Here is a 21,973-nt window from a genome sequence, read left to right as displayed (position 1 = left end):
AAACTAGGACAGGAACTGTAAATTTTCTGTATGGTATTCATTGCCAGTGTCTATGATTGACTATTTGCCTCCTGATTGTGTTAATTCATTGTCAAATGAGCCAAATCTCATTTATTCTCCACTATAAAAACTAAACTTAGTGATATGAGAGTAGTATACACATCAGACAAAATTTGTAATTACACCTTAAAATAGTCATTTTGCCTGGAGACCTGTCACAGGTGGGAAATCACATGAAATCTGTCAGATAATTCATACAGTAAAAAAAAAAAAGGAAAAATGTCTAGTATGCAAAAGTTTGATTTAAGAAAAAAAAATGCAATACTACTGAGAAACTCTTCTAATTTATATTCGATCTTTCTTCCTTTTGCCAGATGGGAAAGAGTATGATATTTATGTATCTTATGCAAGGAATGCTGAGGAAGAAGAGTTTGTGTTACTGACCCTCCGTGGAGTTTTAGAGAATGAATTTGGATACAAGCTGTGCATCTTTGACCGTGACAGTCTGCCTGGGGGAAGTAGGTATCTCACATGAGTACAAGTGATGCCACCCTCTGAATGGCAAAGGGAACCCTTAGTTTGGGGTCAGGTGTGAGAGTCATGGCAGAGCTCTATGTTGGCATCTTCGGATATTTAACATCCAATTGTTTGATGTAATAGAGACTTCTTTAGGAATAAAATTACATTGTAAGTTGTAGATTATTCAAGTGCCATTTATGGTTGTAAAATAGTTCCTCTTGTAAGTTTTAAGAACTCAGTGTCAGAAAAGTGTGGAGGCACAGTGGATTAGAACTCTATTAAATACCTCAGTTTTAAATGCTCTGCTTACACACGTTTAGATATGTAGAAGGTTTAAGCAAATCTGCATTAGTTTCCCTAGAATGTTTTTTTTTGTTTTTTTTTGTTTTTTTTTTCACAAACACTGAGTTTAAACAACATTTTTACAAAGGCTGAGGTGTACTTGATTTTACTAACAATGAGTTTGTGAAAAGAGTGCACGAAATCTCTCTTTATAGTACTCACTCATAATAATCAGAATATTTTCTCTGTGGTATTTGCTAATTTCCTTTTCTTCACTTTTGCTTTCTAGCAAGCCAATGCTATTCATATTCCCCTTTTTCTTAGGTCTGTTTCTACCTTTCTATCAGCTTGTACATTTGAGATGTAGTTTAAAATTTTACAAAGGCCAGTATATTCTAGTAGTTTAAAAAAAAAAGAAATTTGAATTGCTGAATGCTTTCAAGGAAAAGTACATCTCTAATTTTCAGATCCACCCAGTAACATACAAAGTGACAGTCCATTTGAGTCTGTTTTAATAAATACATAATAGCATTCCTAAACCCTCCGTTAAACTTTGTACTGTTGCAATGCATGTAATGTGTCTGATCTTCAGTACAACAAACTGATTTTCCACCCCTAAAATCCTGTTTATGTTAGCCATTTGAGATGTTTTTGAAACTATTATATAGATAATGGAGATATAAAGTAGACTTAAATGTTTACGCTCATCTTGCATTAGCCAGACCACTTACTTTATCTCCTGTCATCACCTAGAAGTCCATCATGCTTGTGTTCTGCAGCTGATGTGTCTCTCAGGATCATTTTGCCAGGAAATGATGACTTGACTGAACAGCTAAAGGACAAATTCCACTCATTTTAAGACTTAAAGTCCTAAATCACTTATTCATCCATTTATTCATTCATTCTGCCATTCAACAAATATTGATCACTTGGTGAAAAGTTATATAAAGGTATACAGTATAACAATGGCCCGCCAGTAGGGGTTGACAATCCTTTGAAGGATTCAAATTCCACATAGTTACTCTTGCATCTTGCTTTGATGGTGGGTCCTTGTGAGCCACATCCTCTCTGCCACTCTTCTTCCTCTTTGCCTCTGGGTCTCTTTCCATGAGTATACATGGCCTGCCTCCAGCAATACTGCCTCAAGTACATAATTACTTATTCCTCAATTCTCCTCCAGACTGCACATGGAATTTTAATTGCAGGTCTTTCCCCTTGGCCTCTGTACCTGTTGAAGGTGAAGGGGCAAAATGACTACTTAGGGGAGTATCGTAAGCCATGAAATAGCTTCCCACAACACTCGTGTATTCCCTGGACTTGGCTCCTATTTAAACTCCAGGTAAAGGATTATACAATCCTAGATAAGCAGCCTTGAGGAGATGGATTATTCCCAAGAATTTAGTGACAGGAACTAATCAGAGCCCTTGATAACAGAATAGAATTACACTGAATTTCCATTTTCCCTGTTTCCTCTTCTTCTTTTCTGACCTGAAGAAAGTATTTGCCTGCTAGTGAAGGCAGACACATTAGCTAGCAGCTGCTGAAACACACGGTTTCATAGTAATGATAGGAGTTTAAGGAGAAAGATCCAGGGACTAATTTAGACTCCAGAGCAGTGAGCAGAATAGAAGGCTGAGCTGAGAATGTGATGCCAGCCAAAATGCCATTCAGTTAGCTAGACTTTTTAAAGTTCCTATTCTAAGGACATAGACCAGTCTGAGTCAGGCAGGAGTCTGGCAACAAAGAGGGACTTTCAGAAAATGAACGTTCCTACTCTTGCTTTCCTGTGTTGGTGAGAAATGAATTTCCATGACTTTGTCTATGATGATTATCTTTTCAAACACCCACTGGCATTAGAGAGAAGCCACATAGGGTATCGTTGGGGAGAAAGGGCTCAGGAGCTGATTTGACTGGGCTGCAGCATGCCACATGGTTTGAAGAAATCGATTTCTGTACAATTCATCTATTTCTCATAAAGCTTTTGAAGACCAAGGTCACAGAAGTATGCTTGGCTTCATGCCTGTTAAGAATTCTTTTTTGGGGAGGAATATGTGCATATCGTTTTCAGTACCTTGGAGGAGTGTGGCATTTATTGGACAGAGTGGATCTAAGGATTAAGTTGTTGCGAATGTTCTTGGTAAAAGTTTCACCTCAACTCCCAGGCTGTTACCCCAAGATCCCTACACTTGCTCCCCAAGCCCCAGGCTTTTGGGGAATTCTTGGCCAACACTAATCCCCATGGTGTTTTCTTTCTCAGTTGTCACAGATGAGACCTTGAGCTTCATTCAGAAAAGCAGACGCCTCCTGGTTGTCCTAAGCCCCAACTACGTGCTCCAGGGAACCCAAGCCCTCCTGGAGCTCAAGGCTGGCCTAGAAAACATGGCCTCTCGGGGCAACATCAACGTCATTTTAGTACAGTACAAAGCGGTGAAGGAGACGAAGGTGAAAGAGCTGAAGAGGGCTAAGACGGTGCTCACGGTCATTAAATGGAAAGGGGAGAAATCCAAGTATCCACAGGGCAGGTTCTGGAAGCAGCTGCAGGTGGCCATGCCAGTGAAGAAAAGCTCCAGGTGGTCTAGAAGTGGCGAGCAGGGTCTCTCCTATGCATCCTTGAAAAATGTATGAAAGGGACAATAACAAAATGGGTAAAAAGAACCAAGGGCACTCCAGGAAGGAAGAGAGTCCCCTTTCTTTGTTCCCAACGTATTGTTTCACAGACAGAAACAATTCTGTCCAAGCCTCCCCGGAGGGATAAATTCAGGGTGACTATGACTGGTCGTGGTGCTTCCTCAGGCAATACTAAGGTTTAGAATGGTGGTGCCGCCAGTCCGTCCCCAGTGTCTGATGGCACTATGTTCTTTGCAGGCAAAGACTTAGTTGATGCGAATTTCCCCTCTCTGCCTCCTCCGTCCCTGTTCCATGTCTCCATTCCCTTTCTCACTCATGTTTTATCACCTTAATGTTGTGGAGCAGCCTTTGGCTGTGGATTTCAAGACCACTTAAAGATAACTCAGCTGTTAACAAGGTCATTGCGAGTTTCCAAGTACTTTTCATTTTTACTCATCAGTTAAAAAGAGAATGAAGGCCCACATTTGTTTTAGCTGAGGACAAGGAGCTCTTCGGCTCATTGTGTTGTCCAGCGTGCCCTCAAGGCCAGACGGGCACCCCTTTAGGACTATACAGAACAGCAGCGTAACTGAAAGTGTTCCTTATGATGATTTTAAAGGGCTCCCCTGTGGTTTCTACTACATCCCTTGTGTCCTCCTTCTCAGGTCATTGATGTCCTATTTGTCAACTTGAAAAATATACCATACGTTTTTTTGTTTTTTATTTCAGTAAACTCCTGGATATCTGTAGGTCGACCCATATTTGTCACTCCATCTCCCCTGCCTATGGTACCTCCTATCAACCACTTAGAGTTTGCAGGTGGCCCCACCCTTGGCTTAGTCTGACAGGAAGCTTCTCCTAATGGTGCTAATAGAGAGTGAAATAACAGCAAAATGCTTTTAGGGCATTTGCTGGCTTGTGAGAAAAGCACAGAACAGGGTGTTCAGCAATTTGTCTTTTAATCTCAGCCTTGCTAAATGTGAATATTAGGAAAGTGATTTCTCCTCACTCGCTTCTGTCTCCCATTGTAAAATGTGGAAGTTAGACTCAGTGACCTTGAGAGTTGCTTTTAACATTAATATTCTAAGAGAATTAACTGGACCACCCAGTATTTTCGATATTTTATTCACTAGTACAGTTAATACATTCATGCTAAACAAGTCAGTGTCTTCCATGAAACTTGTTTTTTTTGTTTTAAATAAAATTGTACTGTTATTAGGACTTGGAAAAGTGAAAACTAAGTCCAGAGTTTACAGAGTGGTGAATACACACACACACACACACACATACACACACACACACACACACATATGCACAAACACATGAGTTATAAATGTATGTATATCTACATTGTGTGTATATATATATATATATATACACATGGATTATATATGTGTATATATGTATGTATATGTGTGTGTATACGTATGTATATATATATGTGTATATATGCACACACATGTGTACACAAGCATGTGACTTTAAATAGCTATTGACACAATATTACAAACCACTGGAACTCTTGTCCAGTTTTTAAATTATGTTTTTACTGTAGTGCTTTTGTGTCATGGTTTTCTGTACATCATTTGTAAATTCATAGCTCACAGAGTAGTAGTTGTTGTTAGTTATTGCCTTCCCTAAATTAGTATAAATAACTTACTGCTGCTACATTTGGTATGGGTGCAGTGGAATCTGTTAGGCACAGAGCTTCTATGGTCACTGCTAGGCAGTGACCAGGCTTCTGGAATTAACTGATCATCTACTTTGTCATAAGTACATACACACACTTAGAGACTAGGCTGTGGTAATCTCAGCATTCAGCTATTGGGGAGATAAATCTCTACTTGGCCTATTTGGTAATAGAGAAAAGGAAAATAAAATACCTATAGAAAAGCATGAGTATCCTATGAAACACCACAATCCATAATTTAAGGGAACCCTTATCCCAGTGTTATGAATGTTGATAACCAATTCTAAAACTATATCCTATGTTTAAGTGCCCTTCTGCAGCACTAAAGTACATAACAAATCATTTCTCTATAGTGAAGGTATTATTTTTAATTGAAGAAAACAAAAACTTCATGAATTCTTGACTATAAAACTATGGTATAGAGCCATTCTTGGATCTTTTTTGCCTATTAATGCTTTTCTTTATTACAAACCACAATTACTCCTCCTGTTAACCTTCACCCCCAAGACCAGGAGAGAGCTGACACTAGACAAGCTTTGAATGTCAATTGCATGAGTTTTAGGTAATGGAGGACAGTCCCCTCACAGGTGGCCATTCTCTTGCCAACGCTGCATTCTTTCTGCACTTTTGGATTCAATATTTATCCCAAGTGCTTTTGGGTACCCCTAGAAACTTCTTGATATTCTTTTTCATATTTATATACTGGTCTTTGATATTAAACTTTATCAAATGCAAAAATCAAAAGCATCTCAAATCTAAATGATATGTCTCATTCTTAGAAAATTGTGTTTTATAGTTTTTGTTTTGTTTATGTCCCCGAAGATACCCCATACAAAATTTTTGGGGGAGATGAGGAAATACAATTTTTGCTTCACTGTTTCAAAAAACCTTAATGGTTTTAGATATATGATACAAAGATCTTCTGCACCCAAGTTAACAAAGAACCATGACATATAAAATGTCTAATTACACAATCATATAAAATTTATTTAATTATCTTCTGTATTGTAACTTAGATGATTCCCTAGGATTCTAATAAAAAAAAACTCCATTGTATTGGGAAACAAAAGCATCATTCTACTTGCTAATTATCCACTTCTTTCCATAGGTTTTAATATTTTAAGATTATCTTATCTTTTTTATTTTATTCATAAACTTTTGTATTTTCCATTTTCCATTTGATTTGTAAATTTGTTTCTTTTAAAAATAAACCATTTATTTTCACCTTTGAATTTTATTTTGTGCATGTGTTTTATGTCTTTATTTTCATGTTTGGTCATAAGAAATGAGAATAAGAAGGATTCATGATACACATAAAAAGAAATTTTAGAAGTTACATTAGTTAAATTTCTCTGAGAGAAATCTGAGAAAGAAATGAGAACTTTATATCAACATTGTTTTTACATGTAAATAAAACTTAAGTAAAATGAATTCTTCTAGTATACCAGGTGTGTGTGTGTGTGTGTGTGTGGAGATGGAGGAAGAATAGCAGAGCGGTAGAGAGAGAGAGAGAGAGCAATAGGCTAGATTATTTCAATAGTTTTTTTTATTCACTGTTTATTTTAAAGTAAATAGAAGTTTTAAAATTTATTATTTATTTATAAATCCACATATTAAAGTTACCATGAAGAATTGATTCAAATTAGGGGCGCCTGGGTCGCTCAGTCGGTTAAGCGTCCAACTTCAGCTCAGGTCATGATCTTGCGGTTTGTGGGCTCAAGCCCCGCATCGGGGTCTGTGCTGACAGTCAGCTTGGAGCCTGCTTTGGATTCTGTGTCTCCTTCTATCTCTGCCCCTCCCCCACTTGTGCACGCGCGCGCGCGCTCTCTCTCTCTCTCTCTCTCTCTCTGTTTAGCAAAAATAAATGTAAAAAAATTTTTTTAAAGAATTGATTCAAAATCAATTAACATTAGTTCATACATTAGTTTAATATCACATTCACTAGACAGTGAATAACAATTTAACCAAAGTGATTAATTCAAATGTCTACCACATGTAGATATTTACACATAGGTATTTTTAACCCTGTAAGCTTGCTCTTATTATATGCATTTATAGATGGATGAACTCAGATTTAAATATATTAAGATAAAAACAGATAAATGGAGAAACAAGTATTTTTGGATTCAGATTCATCTTCCCAATTAGGTGGCTCACCTCACCCCACTTTTTTTATTGCAATTTGTTTCAATGTTTATTTATTTTTGAGAGAGAGAGAGAGACAGAGAGAGAGAGAGAGAGCACGTGCATAAGCAGGGGAGGGGCAAAGAGAGAGAGGGAGACAGAATCCGAAACAGGCTCCAGGCTCTGAGCTGTCAACACAGAGCCAACACAGGGCTCAAACTCACAGACCGCAAGATCATGACATAAGCCGAAGTCAGACTCTTAACTGACTGAGTCACCCAGGCGCCCCCACTCCATTTTTTTTCTACACTTCATATTTTAAGAAAGAGAGAGAGAAGTTTGCTGCCCTTGCATACACCAATAATCTAGGCAAAGAACAAAATTATAGTCCTGGTTTTCTTCTAGGTGAATTGCAGGGAGATTGTGACTTTTAAAGGCTGGATATTCTACAGTATTGATGAATTCTAGATCAGAAAATGTGACCTCAAAATTAATTTAGCACTACACAAGAAATCTGGTCTCATCAGCCTATAGCCATACCCCACTGTTTGAGCCAAACAGAATAAACAACTTATGACTCCCTCTCCATGTAATATGCAGCATTAAAAAATAGTAACAATTCACATCCTCAACTGCAGTTTTAACAATATGGAAGACATTAAAATAAGTCATAAAGGAGGCAACTTTCTTCAAAGTACTGCCTGAAGGCCCCTAGGAATAGCCCAACCCCCATCTGATAAGCATCTTACATCCATTCTTCAATGTCTAGAATTCCACCAGACATTCCACCGTATTTGTTTCTTTAGCATTGCCCTATCTCAAATGCAAATTTTGCATTTTCAGGATGAGGTACCAATGATTAAAAAAAAAAAAAAAAGATAAAAAGCTAGAATCTTTCCTTACAGGATCTAGGACAGCATTTTATTTTCAACAGTGGTATCCCCATTGGACAGAACATTTTCCTAATAGGACTATTTTGAAGTGAAACACACAATGTACACATGCGCACACACACAATTTGAGTACACAAAGTTCATTTTGGTTGATTATCTATCCACGTTGTCTTAAGGTTATATCGTATTTCTCATGAGATAAGAGAAGCAGATTTTCTACTTTTACATTCTCAGGTTTATGAAAGGCAGCTACACAGATTCTGAGTAGGGCTGGGATAAAGGAGTTTCCAAAAGACACACACACACACACACACGCACGCGCGCACACACACACACACACACACACACAAAGCCTGTGTGGCTTTGAAGATAAGTGAAAATTTAGACTTATCTTTTAAGATCAAAATAAAAATTCTCTAAAACTACTTTGCACTCTTGATAAAACTAGTTAAAAGGTCTTGAAAATTGAACACATGTCTCTTTCAATTACCCTTCAGGTTCATGTTAAATTTACTCATTGGAAAGAACTAAGCTGGTAAGGAGCACAGCTCCTTCATTCCATGTCAAACTGTAATGATCAAATTTACTGCAAACTTTCAGCTAGTCATCACAGGCTAGAAAGTCTCTCCATCCCTCTTTCATCTCTGGCCCCAAAAGGGGAGGTCCCCAACCTCATGCTCTGTCTATATAGCACTTGTTTTCAGAATCGTCAGTGGCTGTGATTTACACATTTGGAAATCCTTTCCTTCAGGAAATCACATTGTTTAAGCCCTTAAATCTCATAATGAGTTAAGCACTACATTTATCTCGGGAATTTTCCATTGGAATCTGTCCAAACCCACCACAGTAACTATTAGAAGTTAATCCATTATCAGAAGTCTTTGATTGATTCCCACCCATTGTATATGTTGTTGCTCCTTTAATTGATTTTTAGTCCAATTCTTCATACATATACATGCAAAAAGGAAGGGAATTTTGTTTCAAAACCAGGTCAATACTATGAACTGTCTGATGCTGTGTCCAAAAATTTTAAGAACCAAGAGATATAACTGTGTGGATTTTAGGAGATGGCAATTCCCTATTGCTCTTTGCTGATAAGACTAAGTCTGACACCTTATGTTCAGTCCTCTTCCAGGTACTATTCTCAGGAAACACGTATATGAACTGAATATTATTCAGAGGAACAGGATAAAAGTGGGGAAAGAGACTTGAAATCATGTCTTACAGGGGATAAGATAAAACTTCTGAAGCTGATCTAAATCTAAAGATGAGAAAAAAATAAAATGAGATTTTTATTTTTTTATTTTTATTTTTTTAATATTTATTTATTTTTGAGAGAGAGAGAGAGAGGGAGTTGGAGAGGGGCAGAGAGAGACGGAGACACAAAAATCTGAAGCAGGCTACAGGCTCTGAACTGCTAGCACAGAGCCTGATGCGGGGCTCGAACTGACGAGCTGTGAGATCATGACCTGAGCGAAGTTGGACGTTTAACCGACTGAGCTACCCGGGCACCCCAAGCAGTGAGATTTTTAGAGATTTGAAGGTATTAGATCTAAGACTACCAGATAAAAGTGGCAGGGAAGAATATTTTTTAAAAAAATAATTTACAAATAGCTGAAATTAGCTGCTTTTAGAGGTGGTAAATTTTCTCATCCCTGAAGGTAGCAGGAACTTAGCAATCATTGATATGAGTAATGTAGAAGATTCATTTGCTGGGCAGATTATTTAACACTGAGAACCTATGTTCCTGAGTGTTTATTTATTGCCTTTCCTTTGTAGGATGGACAATGATGAACTCCAGTTTATATAAGTTTTCACTAGGCATTGTCCTATCTTTCCATTTTCCTATAGATACAGTGGAAGCAGTTTTTGACTTCATTCAGAGAAGCCGAAGGATGATTGTTGTCCTGAGCCCAGACTATGTGACAGAAAAAAGTATCAGCATGCTGGAGTTTAAACTGGGTATCATGTGCCAGAACTCCATTTCCACCAAGCTCATTGTGGTTGAGTACCGCCCCCTTGAGCATCCACACCCAAGCATCCTGCAGCTGAAGGAATCCGTGTCTTTTGTGAGCTGGAAGGGAGAAAAGTCCAAACACTCTGGCTCTAAATTCTGGAAGGCCTTGCGGTTGGCTCTTCCCCTGAGAAGTCTGAGTGCCAGCTCTGGCTGGAACGAAAGCTGTTCTTCTCAGTCTGACATCAGTCTGGACCATGTTCAAAGGAGGAGAAGTCGTTTGAAAGAGCCCCCAGAACTCCAGGGCTCAGGGAGGGCTGCAGGCACCTCTTCAGCCCCAGATACAATGTCCAAGCACAGAGGGAAGCCCTCTGCGGCCTGTCGCTGCTGTGTCACCTACTGTGAAGGAGAGAGTCACCTCAGGAGCAAGAGCCGGGCAGAGATTCATACCCAGCCCCAGTGGGAGACACACCTGTGTAAGCCTGTTCCCCAAGAATCAGAAACTCAATGGATACAAAATGGCACCAGATTGGAACCCCCTGCTCCCCAGATCTCAGCCCTTGCTCTTCACCATTTCACGGATTTATCCAATAACAATGACTTTTATATCCTATAATTACCATATGGTGGGTGGTGGCTGCTATCCATACCAGCTCTCTTTGTGTCATGAACCTATGGGAATAACTGACATTTTTATCATCTAGTGGACTACCAGACTGTGTCCCCTTTATTGATTTTTAAAAACTATTTATTTCTAGGAGACAAAAGACCTGAGGACCTGAATCCAGAATTATTGCCTCTCTAATGGCCTCAGAAGAGCACACTCTTCTTGGGCCCTAGAAGGTCAGTATGTGAAACTTGCCTAGAGTCTGATCCTCTATCTTGCCCAATAGTTTCAAACTGAGCAAAGAATTTAAGTGTGTTTCCTCTGAGTTTGTCGATCCACCTCACGTTATGAGTCAGTCAGGTGTACTTGGGTAACGACACTTACAGGGTATGCATATCCCAAGGGAGCATTGTGGACATGAGTTGGTTCAGGTGGAAGCTGTAAGACTCAGCTCTACAGAAAACCTATAGCACATTTTCCCTGGAAGAACCAAACACGCTCACACAGGGATACATGGTGTTCTGTCATTGTAAACTAGTGCTCTCTAAACTGCCTAAAGTTGTTAGCGTCAATAAAGTTCTATTTTTATGTGATTTAATTTGTACTAACAAGTTTTTACCTGTCTCTCTCCCCTCTTCTTTTTATGGCTTTTGAATTCATACCAGAAGATTATTCCACTTTAGGAAACCTAGGCTTGGTTTAGGTACTAGGAAAGTCTGAGGTGCCTCTTTAGCTGCTTTCTCATGTGTATGAGAGGAAATCTGGGAAAGGACAGAAAGCGAGTGAGAAAATGTTCCAAATGAAATGGAAGTTTACACAAAATCTCATTATTTTTAGAACTGACAGCTGAAAGATTCAGATTGTTAGGGATTTATTGTAGCATTTGGTATATGAATCCCTTCTCATTCAAGTTTCTGAGAAGAGATAGTCAATTCAAGTGCCTACAGGAATCAGAAAGTAAGAAAAAAGGAAAAAAGGACCAGATATAAACATAATACATATGCTGTCCATCTAAGACTCATGTTTATAGAGACATAGGTATAGATACATATTCCTTTAGTTGAAACATTTTGACACAATCATAAAAGGCACATGACATTTGATCTCCCAGTGAGGGAGATAATAGAGATGATTGGGCCGGTGGGTAACTGAAGAGTATTTCTTAAAAAAGGAGCAACGTCTACTCAGCTCCATCACAATATTTGTCACTCAGCCCCACTGTTGGCGGATTGTTGAATTTTTCAAAAGAATCTAAAAATTAGTATTTGTAAGTAGTCTCCCAATTATGGGATGGCAAAAGAAAGAAAGAAAGAAAGAAAGAAAGAAAGAAAGAAAGAAAGAAAGAAAGAACCAATCAAAATGCATGAACATGTATTCAGCCTAAGGGCCACTAGTTTGTAATTTCAGAACTAAAGTATTCATCCAAAGAGTATATATCTGAATGGGGATTCAAGTGTCCCTGGCAATAGTAAGACTGGAGAACACAGGCTGGCCCTAAGGACATAATGGGAGACTTCTTTTCTGTCCCCAAATCAAAAACACCTGAATCCTCAAAATAAGGATTCAAAACAGTGGTCTGACTTAACACTCCATCAGAGGAGAAAAAGCTGGAAAATAGTTCCTTCCATCCACTCTGGTGGGAGAATAGAGGCTCCCTGTCTGGTGACTTTAACTGTAAGACAACCAGAAACACAATCTGCTACCCTGAACAGGAGCTGCGTGAAAAGAGCAAACGACCACACCAGACATGAGCAGTCACCTTCAATACATTAATGCTGGCTGCTTGTGAGCTATGACCCAATGAGTGTCAGCCTTTCTCAGTCACTAATAGTGAGGGATGGAAAAGAAGCCAGATGTTTATTCCACTACCGCACTTGGAGAGAAAAGCAGAAAATCCCTTCTCTGTTCTAACAAACTATTAGATCCTTTTTCCTGTTGAAAGAAAAGATATGGGAATAAGGACTCCCCAGAGGAAATGTGACTCATCGTGGAACTTGGAATTAAGAAATGACAGGCCATCCTACCTACCTGAATATCCAACAGAAAATGATTGAGCACAGTCCATATTCTATATTCATTTCTTCTTAAAGGAGATTAATCCATCCTTGATGGATGTTCAAGGATCTTCACTTGGAAGACAGCAGTTTATCTTCCAATGTGTTAAAAGGTGGTGGTGGGGTAATGTAAGTTGCTCCAAATCCTAAAAAGGGAGAGAATGCTTTTACCCATAATCTTATTCCTTATTAGCTCAAATGTCCCAAATACAAAATATCTTCACAAAATTTGAGAAATTACTTTTGTTATTTATGAATTATTTTTTTAGTGAAAAAAAATAAAGGATGAATGGCAAAGACATGGAAATTAAACATGATTTCTTATGAATGAGTAGCTACATAATTGTGTTCTCAAAAGCAAAGTTAGCTCTGGTGAGTATCAATTTCCATTAACAATATAAAGACAATGCAAGCAGTATAAAGTCATAGCTTTTGGCATTAGCTATACAAGGGTCAGAAAGATAATGGACCATACTTTTACCGTATGAAGAAAGGCTAAGAGGTTATGTTATTAGCCTCTGACCCAACATGCCATACTTGAGTATAATATTCGGTGTCAAATACTTCAATGAGGCAAATGATAAGAAAATTTCCTTGTGGGTCATGCATATTCATAATTGACATGATATGATTGCAAGTTAAATGTATATCATTTACATAGCAATATTGCCTATTTAGGAGCAGGAGTTTTAAGTCAAGTAGAGATGAATGTGTGTATTGCTTCTCTCCTAATTATCTGTTTGACCATGGGCTCTATGGGCCTCAATCTCCTACTTAGTAAAATGGAGATCATATTATTAACCTCACTGGGTTTTGTGGGCATTAAATGATATAATGCATGTAAGTGCATAGCACAGTGCCTGGCATATTATAAGTGCTTGATAAGTGTTGGCCAGTACTATACCCATAATGGAATCATGCTCATGGTTGCAGAAACTTACATTTGCATAATGGGTTATGGTTTACAAATTGATTTCACATGCATCACTTTTCTTTCCTTATCTTTCTTCCTTCTTTTTTTTTTTTTCTCTCCCAAAATGCACAAAAGCAGTACAGAGCAGGCACAGATTATTTAGGATAAGTGACTTTCCTAATGACACTCAGCCAATTAGCAATATGGTTAGGCCTCTAATCTAGGCTTCTGACACCTGATCTAGTGCCAATTCTGGAACTTTTCCTATAAGATTCATGTGGAAGTACTTCTAATTGTAACTATTTAATATGGACCATTATACATTCAAATCAACAAGTCAGTTAATGTAAAGCCACAAAAAGCTAATTAAATGTCATATCAAGTGTCTGATGTGTCATCTGGCCTTGTCATATTATGATTTTATAGAATTTCATTTTTTTCTATTTTAACATTTGTTTAAGAATTTAAAAAATAGAATCATTTTTTTGTGTCTTCTAGACTCTATGATCAGGTTATAATTTTTCTCTCAAAATAAATTATTTGTATTTGTCTTAATGGAAAATAAAATGTATCCACCTTATACCTTGAAAAACAAATTTAATCTTTTAGCAGCTGTGATTTACACTGTGAGTTCCAATTATCATTTCTTATAACTAATAAGAATCCTAGTGATAATGCGTACACTTCTAGTTTGAAAATTTGAAGTGACTGGTAAACTAAAGTGCATGAAAAAGATATCAATAATAAATTGACCTGGGTATAAAGATATAAGAATGCAGAATGATAATCAGTCCCTATGGCAATGATTTCAAACTTCTGTGTGTATAAAGATCATTTGGGGGGCATCTTAAGATGAACATCCCAGGATGGGCCCCTCACTTAGAAGAGTTGATTTATTGGGTCCTGGGCATTGTCTAGAGGTCTATGTTTTAATATTGTGCCCTTGATAATTCAGGTATTCCATGGGTCAACTATCAACTACTACCTATGAGAGTTCTTTCAAACCCTTTCCATAGTTTTTATTTTATTACTCAGGTTATAAGAGGAGAAAAGCTTTATGAGAGTCTGGTCCAGTACTTCTTAAAGTGTGTTCCTTGATGCATCCATATTGGAACCATTTGGGGTTCATGCATGAAAATGCATATTTCTTGACCCATCCAAGATTAACTAAATTAGGATCTCGAGAGTGGGGCAGATTTGCACTTGAAATAAACTTTCCAGGTGATTCTAATGCACAAAAAGTCTAAGAACCATTAATTTGTATCTCTCTTTAACTCCTCTTTTACCCTTGTAGGCTCTGATTTTCTCCAGCCAAGGAAGACTACAAATCATCCTTTAAACAAGGTGTTTGCAGGCAATAGATGAAAATATAGGGCATGTTTAGCCCTTGGAGTTGCCTTGGCACAAGAAGACAATTAAATAGAGGAGCAGTTAGTGCAGTGTATTTCTAATATATGAAACATCAAACACTGACATCTGGAATCTGGTAGGATTGCTGTAATCATCACATGTATTAATCAGATTCAGATAAGCTACACTGTGCTAACAAAGAACTCCAACATTTCAGTAGCTTTATATCACAAGAGTCATTTCGTCTTTATGCTATATGTCCAGATACGGGCTTACATTTCTGTAGTTCTGCCATCTGAAATGTGTGGCTTCCTGCTGTTCTGAACTTCTAAATATGACACTTATTACTCTCACTTACAATCCACTGGCCAAAACTAGCTGTGAGTGCTGATCCAGTCATAGAGAAGGCTGGAAAATGCATTCTTCCTGGGTTCCTGGGAAGAGAAAAATGAAATGGAACTTGGTGAACACAAAGCACTGTCTTAGCCTAAGAATGAGATATTGAGATTGCCTGAAGAGGCAAGAGAACTACATACGGAGTTATGTTAAATACCTTGATAATGAAGGAATGGGAGGACTTTCCTGCCAACACCCCACCTCAGCTTGCCAAGGTGTCAGGTCAGGTAGTTGTGAAAAAAGAGTATACGAAAATGAATACGCCTTGTCCATAATTTTCCCTAAGGAAAGTTACAGAAGGAATGCATAATAATGATTACAGCTTCTGATTAAGGAAAAGGATTCTTAAAAATTGGCAAGTTTCTGTATTTGGTTAATTTCCATTCAGTGGCTTTAGGTAGTTTTCTAAGAATGTGATGCTCAAACCATCTGCCAACGAGCCATTTCATTTTTGAATATCCAGGGAGTCTCAGAAGGATTGAAGACATTTAGAACACAGCAGAGCATGTAACACGGTCATTAGAAAGTCTCCCTTGATCTATTTATCTGAAGAGCTAAATGGGGAATTCAAACTGAACATGCTAGAGCTCAGATGAAGGAAGAGATAAACGTTGTTGTGGGTATTATGAAGTCGGCCGCCATCTATGCATCTGCTCTCTCTATGATTTGGATTCTTTGTATTAAAGATTTGAATTTTTACGACTTCTCTAATGTTGTGCAGTATCATTTGGTCATGAAGAAATCTCTCTTTGTGCTTAAGGAGCCTAAATCCATACCAATAAGTTACAATGCTGAACAAAGAAAAAGTTTGATTGCTTAGTATAGTGAGGAGATTATGGACGTACTCAAAATTCTTTAGAGAATAATTGACAAAGGTTTTCTCCTGGATAATACAAAACACTTAAATATTTAAGTAGAAAAAAATGGCTCTTTGAAATGGCCTCATAGAAAGAAAGCAGGAAGATTCCAACTCTGAACTCAGAACATGAGCTATTTTTTTAAGGTTTTTGTGTGTTTGTTTGTTTATTTATTGAGAGAGAGAGAGAGAGCAAAAGCAGGAGAGGGACAGAGGGAGGGAAAGAGAGAGCATTCCAAGCAGGCTCCACACTGTCTGTAGAAAAGTGGACCGGAACTCACAAACTGCGAGATCATGACCTAAGCCAAAATCAAGAGTCAGATGTTTAACTGACCGAGCCACCCAGGTGCCTCATGAGTTATTTTTATCCTACTCTAGGTGACAGGAATTTTAATATTCTATGCTTTATTGAAAAAAAAGTAAGATCAAAGCTGATATGTATTTATTTTTCATTTAAGACACAAAGCCATACGTAACAACTTGTTACTTTTGTCAAAAACTATGGTACATGCTTGCAGTTAATTTATAATTCAATGTTTCAAAACACCTCAGGCAAGTAGTTCTTTTAAAGAATTGCAGAGGGGCTCAGTCAGTTGGGCATCTGATTCTTGATATCTACTCAGGCTGTGATCTCCTGGTCATTAGATGCAGCCCAGCATCTGGTTCCACGCTGAGTGGGGAGTCAGTTTAGGATTCTCTCTCTTCCTCTCTCTCTGCCTCCCTCCCCCTGCCTATGCATGCATGCTCTTTCTCTCTTTCAAAATAAATAAATAAGCATTTTTTTTTAAATTGCACATATTTGGGGCCTACCTCAGACTATTAAATCTCCCAAAATGAGTTAGATGTATACTCCTATAAAGTATACATTAAGTACCTTTTTAATGTCTGCAAATGTTTCAGTGAAAAATTAGTAATAACATAAATTTGGACAAAAAGAAAGGTAAAAGCAAATCCTGATCTTTTAGACAATGTATATTTTTCTTACAGTAAAACTTAAGTTCCCTTGCCAAATACTGAGGTTTGAGACCTTTATTTTCATATCTTGTTATGAAATTACATAAAATATGAGAAAAACAAAATGTAGTTAAAATTATGGAAAATAATCAATGTAGTTTAATCAACTGCAATTTATTTTTTAATTGTTTAACGTTTATTCATTTTTGAGAGGCAGAGAGAGACAGCATGAGTGTGGGAGGGGCAGAAAGAGGGAGACACAGAATCTGAAGCAGGCCCCATGCTCTGAGCTGTCAGCACAGAGCCCATCGCGGGGCTTGAACGCAGACTTCAAGATCATGACACTTAACTGAGCAAAGTCAGACACCTAACTGACTGAGCCACCCAGGTGCCCCATTAAACAACTGCAATTAACCAAAGGCTGGAACCCTAGTATTCATTACATCCATATCATCACAATAGGACAATGTGTTCAAGGTATAACAACTTGGCTGTTGGCAAAGACAATTAAATGACTGCTAAGAAGAACCAAAGGATAAAAGGGAGAATAAGTGAACCTATTCACTAATTTACAAACCTCAGGACTGCAATGTAAAAGGGAACGGAGGTCAGTAACAATTCCCAAATACCAGATGGACAGCTAAAATGTGGAGTTAGTGTCAGGGTTTAGGGAGGAAAGTTGAATGGTTATTTTTATAAATAAGAGCCTTGGATATAGCGGAATCAGGAGACCTGAACTGGAGTGCCAGTTCTCCTATTTACTGTGTGCCTTTCAGACACTTTTGCTCTCAAGTTTTCAATTTCCTCATATATTATAGGAGCATAGTATATCCACCTCAGTAGATTGATGTAAGGGTAAAATTATATAGTAAATGTGAACCTCTAACATCTATAAATTACATCCTTGGAGTGGTATTATTATTATTATTATTATTATTATTACTATTCTATAAAAGAAAGTTGGGGAAAAGGAAGAGGCTCAAGAGAAAGTTCTTAACCTGCTGAATACTGTGGTACTTTCCAGACCAGATAGTTGAACTGTAATCTTTCATATCTAAAAATGAAAGAATAAACAATACAATTTTGTATGGCTCTAAGTGTTGAAGACTACAAAAAAAAAAAATCAGACTCTGAAAAAGTAAAAAGTTAAAAAAAGTTGCATTTTTTTGTGTGCTGCCATATAACCAATTACCTTTTAGCAGCTTAAAACAACAAATATTGGGGTGCCTGGGTAGCTCGGTCGGTTGAGCATCCAACTTCAGCTCAGGTCATGAACTCATGGTTCAGGAGTTGGAGCCCCGCATTGGGCTCTGTGCTGATAGCTCAGAGCCTGGAGCCTGCTTCCGATTCTGTGCGTGTCTCTCTTTCTCTCTGCTCCTCCCCTGCTTGAACTCTGTCTCTGTCTCTGTATCTCTCTCGAAAATAAAGCTTAAAAAAAAAATAAAACAACAAATATTGATTATCTCACATTTTCTGTGGGTTTCGGTCAGGAATTTGGGAGTGATTTAGCCGGGTGTTTCTTACTCAGAGCTCCTCATGAGGTTGCTGTCAAACTGTTGATCAGGGCTATCTCCATCTGAAAACTTGACCAGGGCTAGAAGACCCATCTCCAAATGCAAACACATGAGTGTTGGTAGGAAGCCTGAGGTTTAATATGAACCTCTCCATAAGGTTGGTTGAGTATCCTAATGACGCATCATTGGCTTACCCCAGAGCAAGAGATCCCAAAGAGAGAGAGAGAGCAAGGAGGAAACCACAGTGCCTTCTATGACCTAGTCTCCAAAGCGACACAGCATCATTTCTGTAATATTCTATTGGTTAGAAATGAGTTCTTAAGTTCCTTGCAAATTCAAGAGGAATGGAATTCAGTTCTACCTCTTGAAAAAAGGAGTATCAAAAAATCTGTGGGCATATTTTAGGGCCAGCACTATAACATAGACCACCACTTATTTTTTAGTTGAATAAATTGAAGTCCAGAAAAGGGAAGTGACTGGTCCTCAGGTTTCTTAATTTCATCCCTAACATGGTAAGCTACCTAACTGTAGAGGTGCCACAAGGCAAACGAGAGCTAACTGTCTTGTCCTGGCTAGAACATTTCTTCTTCCTGGTGGAAGATGTGGAATGGGGAAGAATTATGTCATCTTAGTTCTGGTTATCTCTGTCTCTGTTTTCCCCCTGTCTGCCTCCTCTCTTACTTTTCCCTTTCTTTCTCCCTCACCTCTCTCTCTCTCTCTCTCTCTCTCTCTCTCTCTCTCTCTCTCTCTCTAAGTCCTCCTCCCTCCTTCCCCTTCCCTTCATTCTATTCTGGGGCTGGTTAGCCATATTCTTGGTCTGGGGGTTGAGTATTGAAACAAGTTTTATTCTGGCCTCACTTGTAAAGAGATTGAAAGTGACTATTTATTCCAAAAAGCAGCCACTGCAAGAGGAAAGATGAGGAGGTAATGGCTTTCTCTGGAGTAATCCAGGTTCTCATCTTCGCTCTGAACTGAAATAATTATATATAAATAATCAAAGCATTTATCCTCTGTATCTCAGACCTCTGAGTCTTTAAAATGGATGTGATTGGACTAGCAAGTCGGTAGGATATTGTAGTTCTATGCTTATTTGATTCACTGAGTAATGCTTAAATAATCCCCTCTCCTCCACCCATATCACACACATCAGCATCCAAGGTCTAGTGATATTTGAAAGAATATTTGAAAGGTGAAATGGCTCTTTCCAAAGAGTCATAAAGAATGCTTTTGTCTGTTTAGACCTAGTTCCTGTATTGCATTTCTCACTTGCAAAGCTAAACAGACAACTTCTCTTCTCCCTTATCTGCTGTCCATTACTGTCTAGGAATAGTGTCTGTGAGATAATACAATGAGTTTACCAGGAGCCTGCTCATAGTTCAACTCTGGTGCCTCCAATTTCTTAAAAAAAGCTTTAATCTTAAGTCACAAGGTCACTATTTTGTAAACTAGATTGAATAAATACTATCTTTTGTCTTCCTAATGGCTTCATGCCCTTATTTTTAACTCATGCAAACCTCAAGCAACCTTCCTATTGAGATATATGTCCATGTATTTTATGATGCCAAAAAAATTAATAAAGGGAGCTTAATTTTAAAACTACACAGTATAGAAACAGCAACATCTCAGGAATTAGGAGATCTGAGTTCTAATCCAAAACTATAATTCCATTTTTCCCCCTCTGCTATGAGACCTGGAGCAAAGCACTAACTGTGCAATATTCTCCCTATCAATACAATTCAAGGATCACTCTGTGTCTTTCTATCCCCAGTATTCTAAAAGTCAGTATAGTAATAACAAAGCAAGACTTTCCTATGCGTTTCAGGGCACAACCATGGTTCTCTCCAAGTAATCCAAAGTCAGATGTCTAAGAAATTGGATTCTCCACAAGTGCCCAATGCTAGTTAAGTTGTACAAAGTGAAAACAAATCTCAGAGATTTCTCCTCCTCACTCATCCTGAGACAATTGCTTTTCTCTTTTCTTCTCCCCAAGAAATCTATGAATTTAAACTACATATACACTAAACACTATTACCTGAACATGCCATGTAGTTTTATGCTCCGTGTGCCTTGGTTAACATTACTTCTGCGTGGAATGCCCACTCTTCTTCCCTTCCATGTAAGCACTATCAAACTTTCTCAGGCGGAATTGAATGCTCCTTCTTTTATACTTTTATTATGCATCACACTTCTGTTATTGAATTATAAATTTCTATATCTCTCTTTCACCTGCTGTACTGTAAGCTCCCATGGGTTAATGCTATATATTGAATCTCTAATTTGAGCACTTAGGATGATGACAAGAACATAACAGTTTTCCATTAATGTTTCTTTAAATTAATTATCATGCACACTATCATTGGAAACAAAGCGATAGAGCTTTGCCTCTGTCTTTCTTCTATTTCTCCTCCATTATAGATGCAGTATTATAGAAAAGGCACCATTTTAGGCTTTTATTCATCACTGTATAAAGTGCATCCCAATATTGGAATCCTGGGGCTCCCAACACCACATCCAGCACCACTAAAATTTGGCCCTTGGTATTGCTGACAGACAGATGACCCATGCCCTGGTAGGGGTGGTAAGAGCCCCAGCTGTGCCACGCCTGGCCTGGCTGCCACTCTTGCACTAAGGACTCCCACCCCTGCTACACTCTATCTGCAATAACAGCTGAGGCTGGGATCACTACCATGCTCATCGGCAGATGTTCTGTTTGTGATGTTGCTATTAAACAGGTTCAAAATGACAGAGCACTAAGCTGTGATAAACACTCTCTACTTACAGTGTATCATAGAGTATTTCTGGCTAATGAATTCAAGCAGAAAAAAACATTAAACCTATTGTTTAATGAAATATCGGAAAAATGAAATAAAGAGCTGTGCTGATTCAAGGTCAGCTGGTAATTGAGGGATCAGTTCTTCTGAGCGCCCTAAAAAATATATTCTTCTCCTCTCTGGGTCAAGATACTCTCACAATCTATGTTACAGCTCTCCTCCCCATACTCCTTGCCACTGCTGTGGTTTAGGGCTCATCACCTCTCATACTGGCTTTTTAGTTTATTTGAATGTCATTAGTCTCCCCTCTCCTAACCTGTGTACACTATCACCAAATCCTTCTTTCTAGGATACAACTCTGACTGTGACATTTGACGTCTCAATCACCTTGTCACATCTAATTTGCTACAAGATAAAATTTGTCCCAGTTTGTTTCACCCTGCACTGGGGGCACTCCATTCTCTGGCCTCAGCCTATCTTCAGCAACTT

General features: G+C 38.2%; 1 protein-coding gene across 3 annotated transcripts in view; it reads left to right on the top strand.

Annotated features, from left to right (window-relative positions):
* Positions 1–11,269, top strand: part of LOC122491608 (interleukin 1 receptor accessory protein) — a 131,610-nt gene extending 120,341 nt beyond the window's left edge. Inside the window, exons 10-12 of one of the 3 annotated variants that reach the window (XM_043594585.1) lie at positions 375–518; positions 9,967–10,545; positions 10,828–11,269. In XM_043594585.1, the coding sequence (XP_043450520.1) occupies positions 375–518; positions 9,967–10,545; positions 10,828–10,829 (725 nt within the window). In that variant the 3' untranslated portion in view covers positions 10,830–11,269. Of the gene's footprint in view, positions 1–374; positions 519–3,058; positions 6,040–9,966 lie in introns of those variants that run through there. The other 2 variants (XM_043594584.1, XM_043594587.1) reach the window with 2 other exon arrangements.
* Positions 11,270–21,973: the final 10,704 nt, after the last annotated feature.

The sequence above is a fragment of the Prionailurus bengalensis genome, chromosome C2 (assembly GCF_016509475.1).
Source record: "Prionailurus bengalensis isolate Pbe53 chromosome C2, Fcat_Pben_1.1_paternal_pri, whole genome shotgun sequence".
Taxonomy (NCBI): domain Eukaryota; kingdom Metazoa; phylum Chordata; class Mammalia; order Carnivora; family Felidae; genus Prionailurus; species Prionailurus bengalensis.
This window is presented reverse-complemented; position numbering and strand designations above follow the sequence as displayed.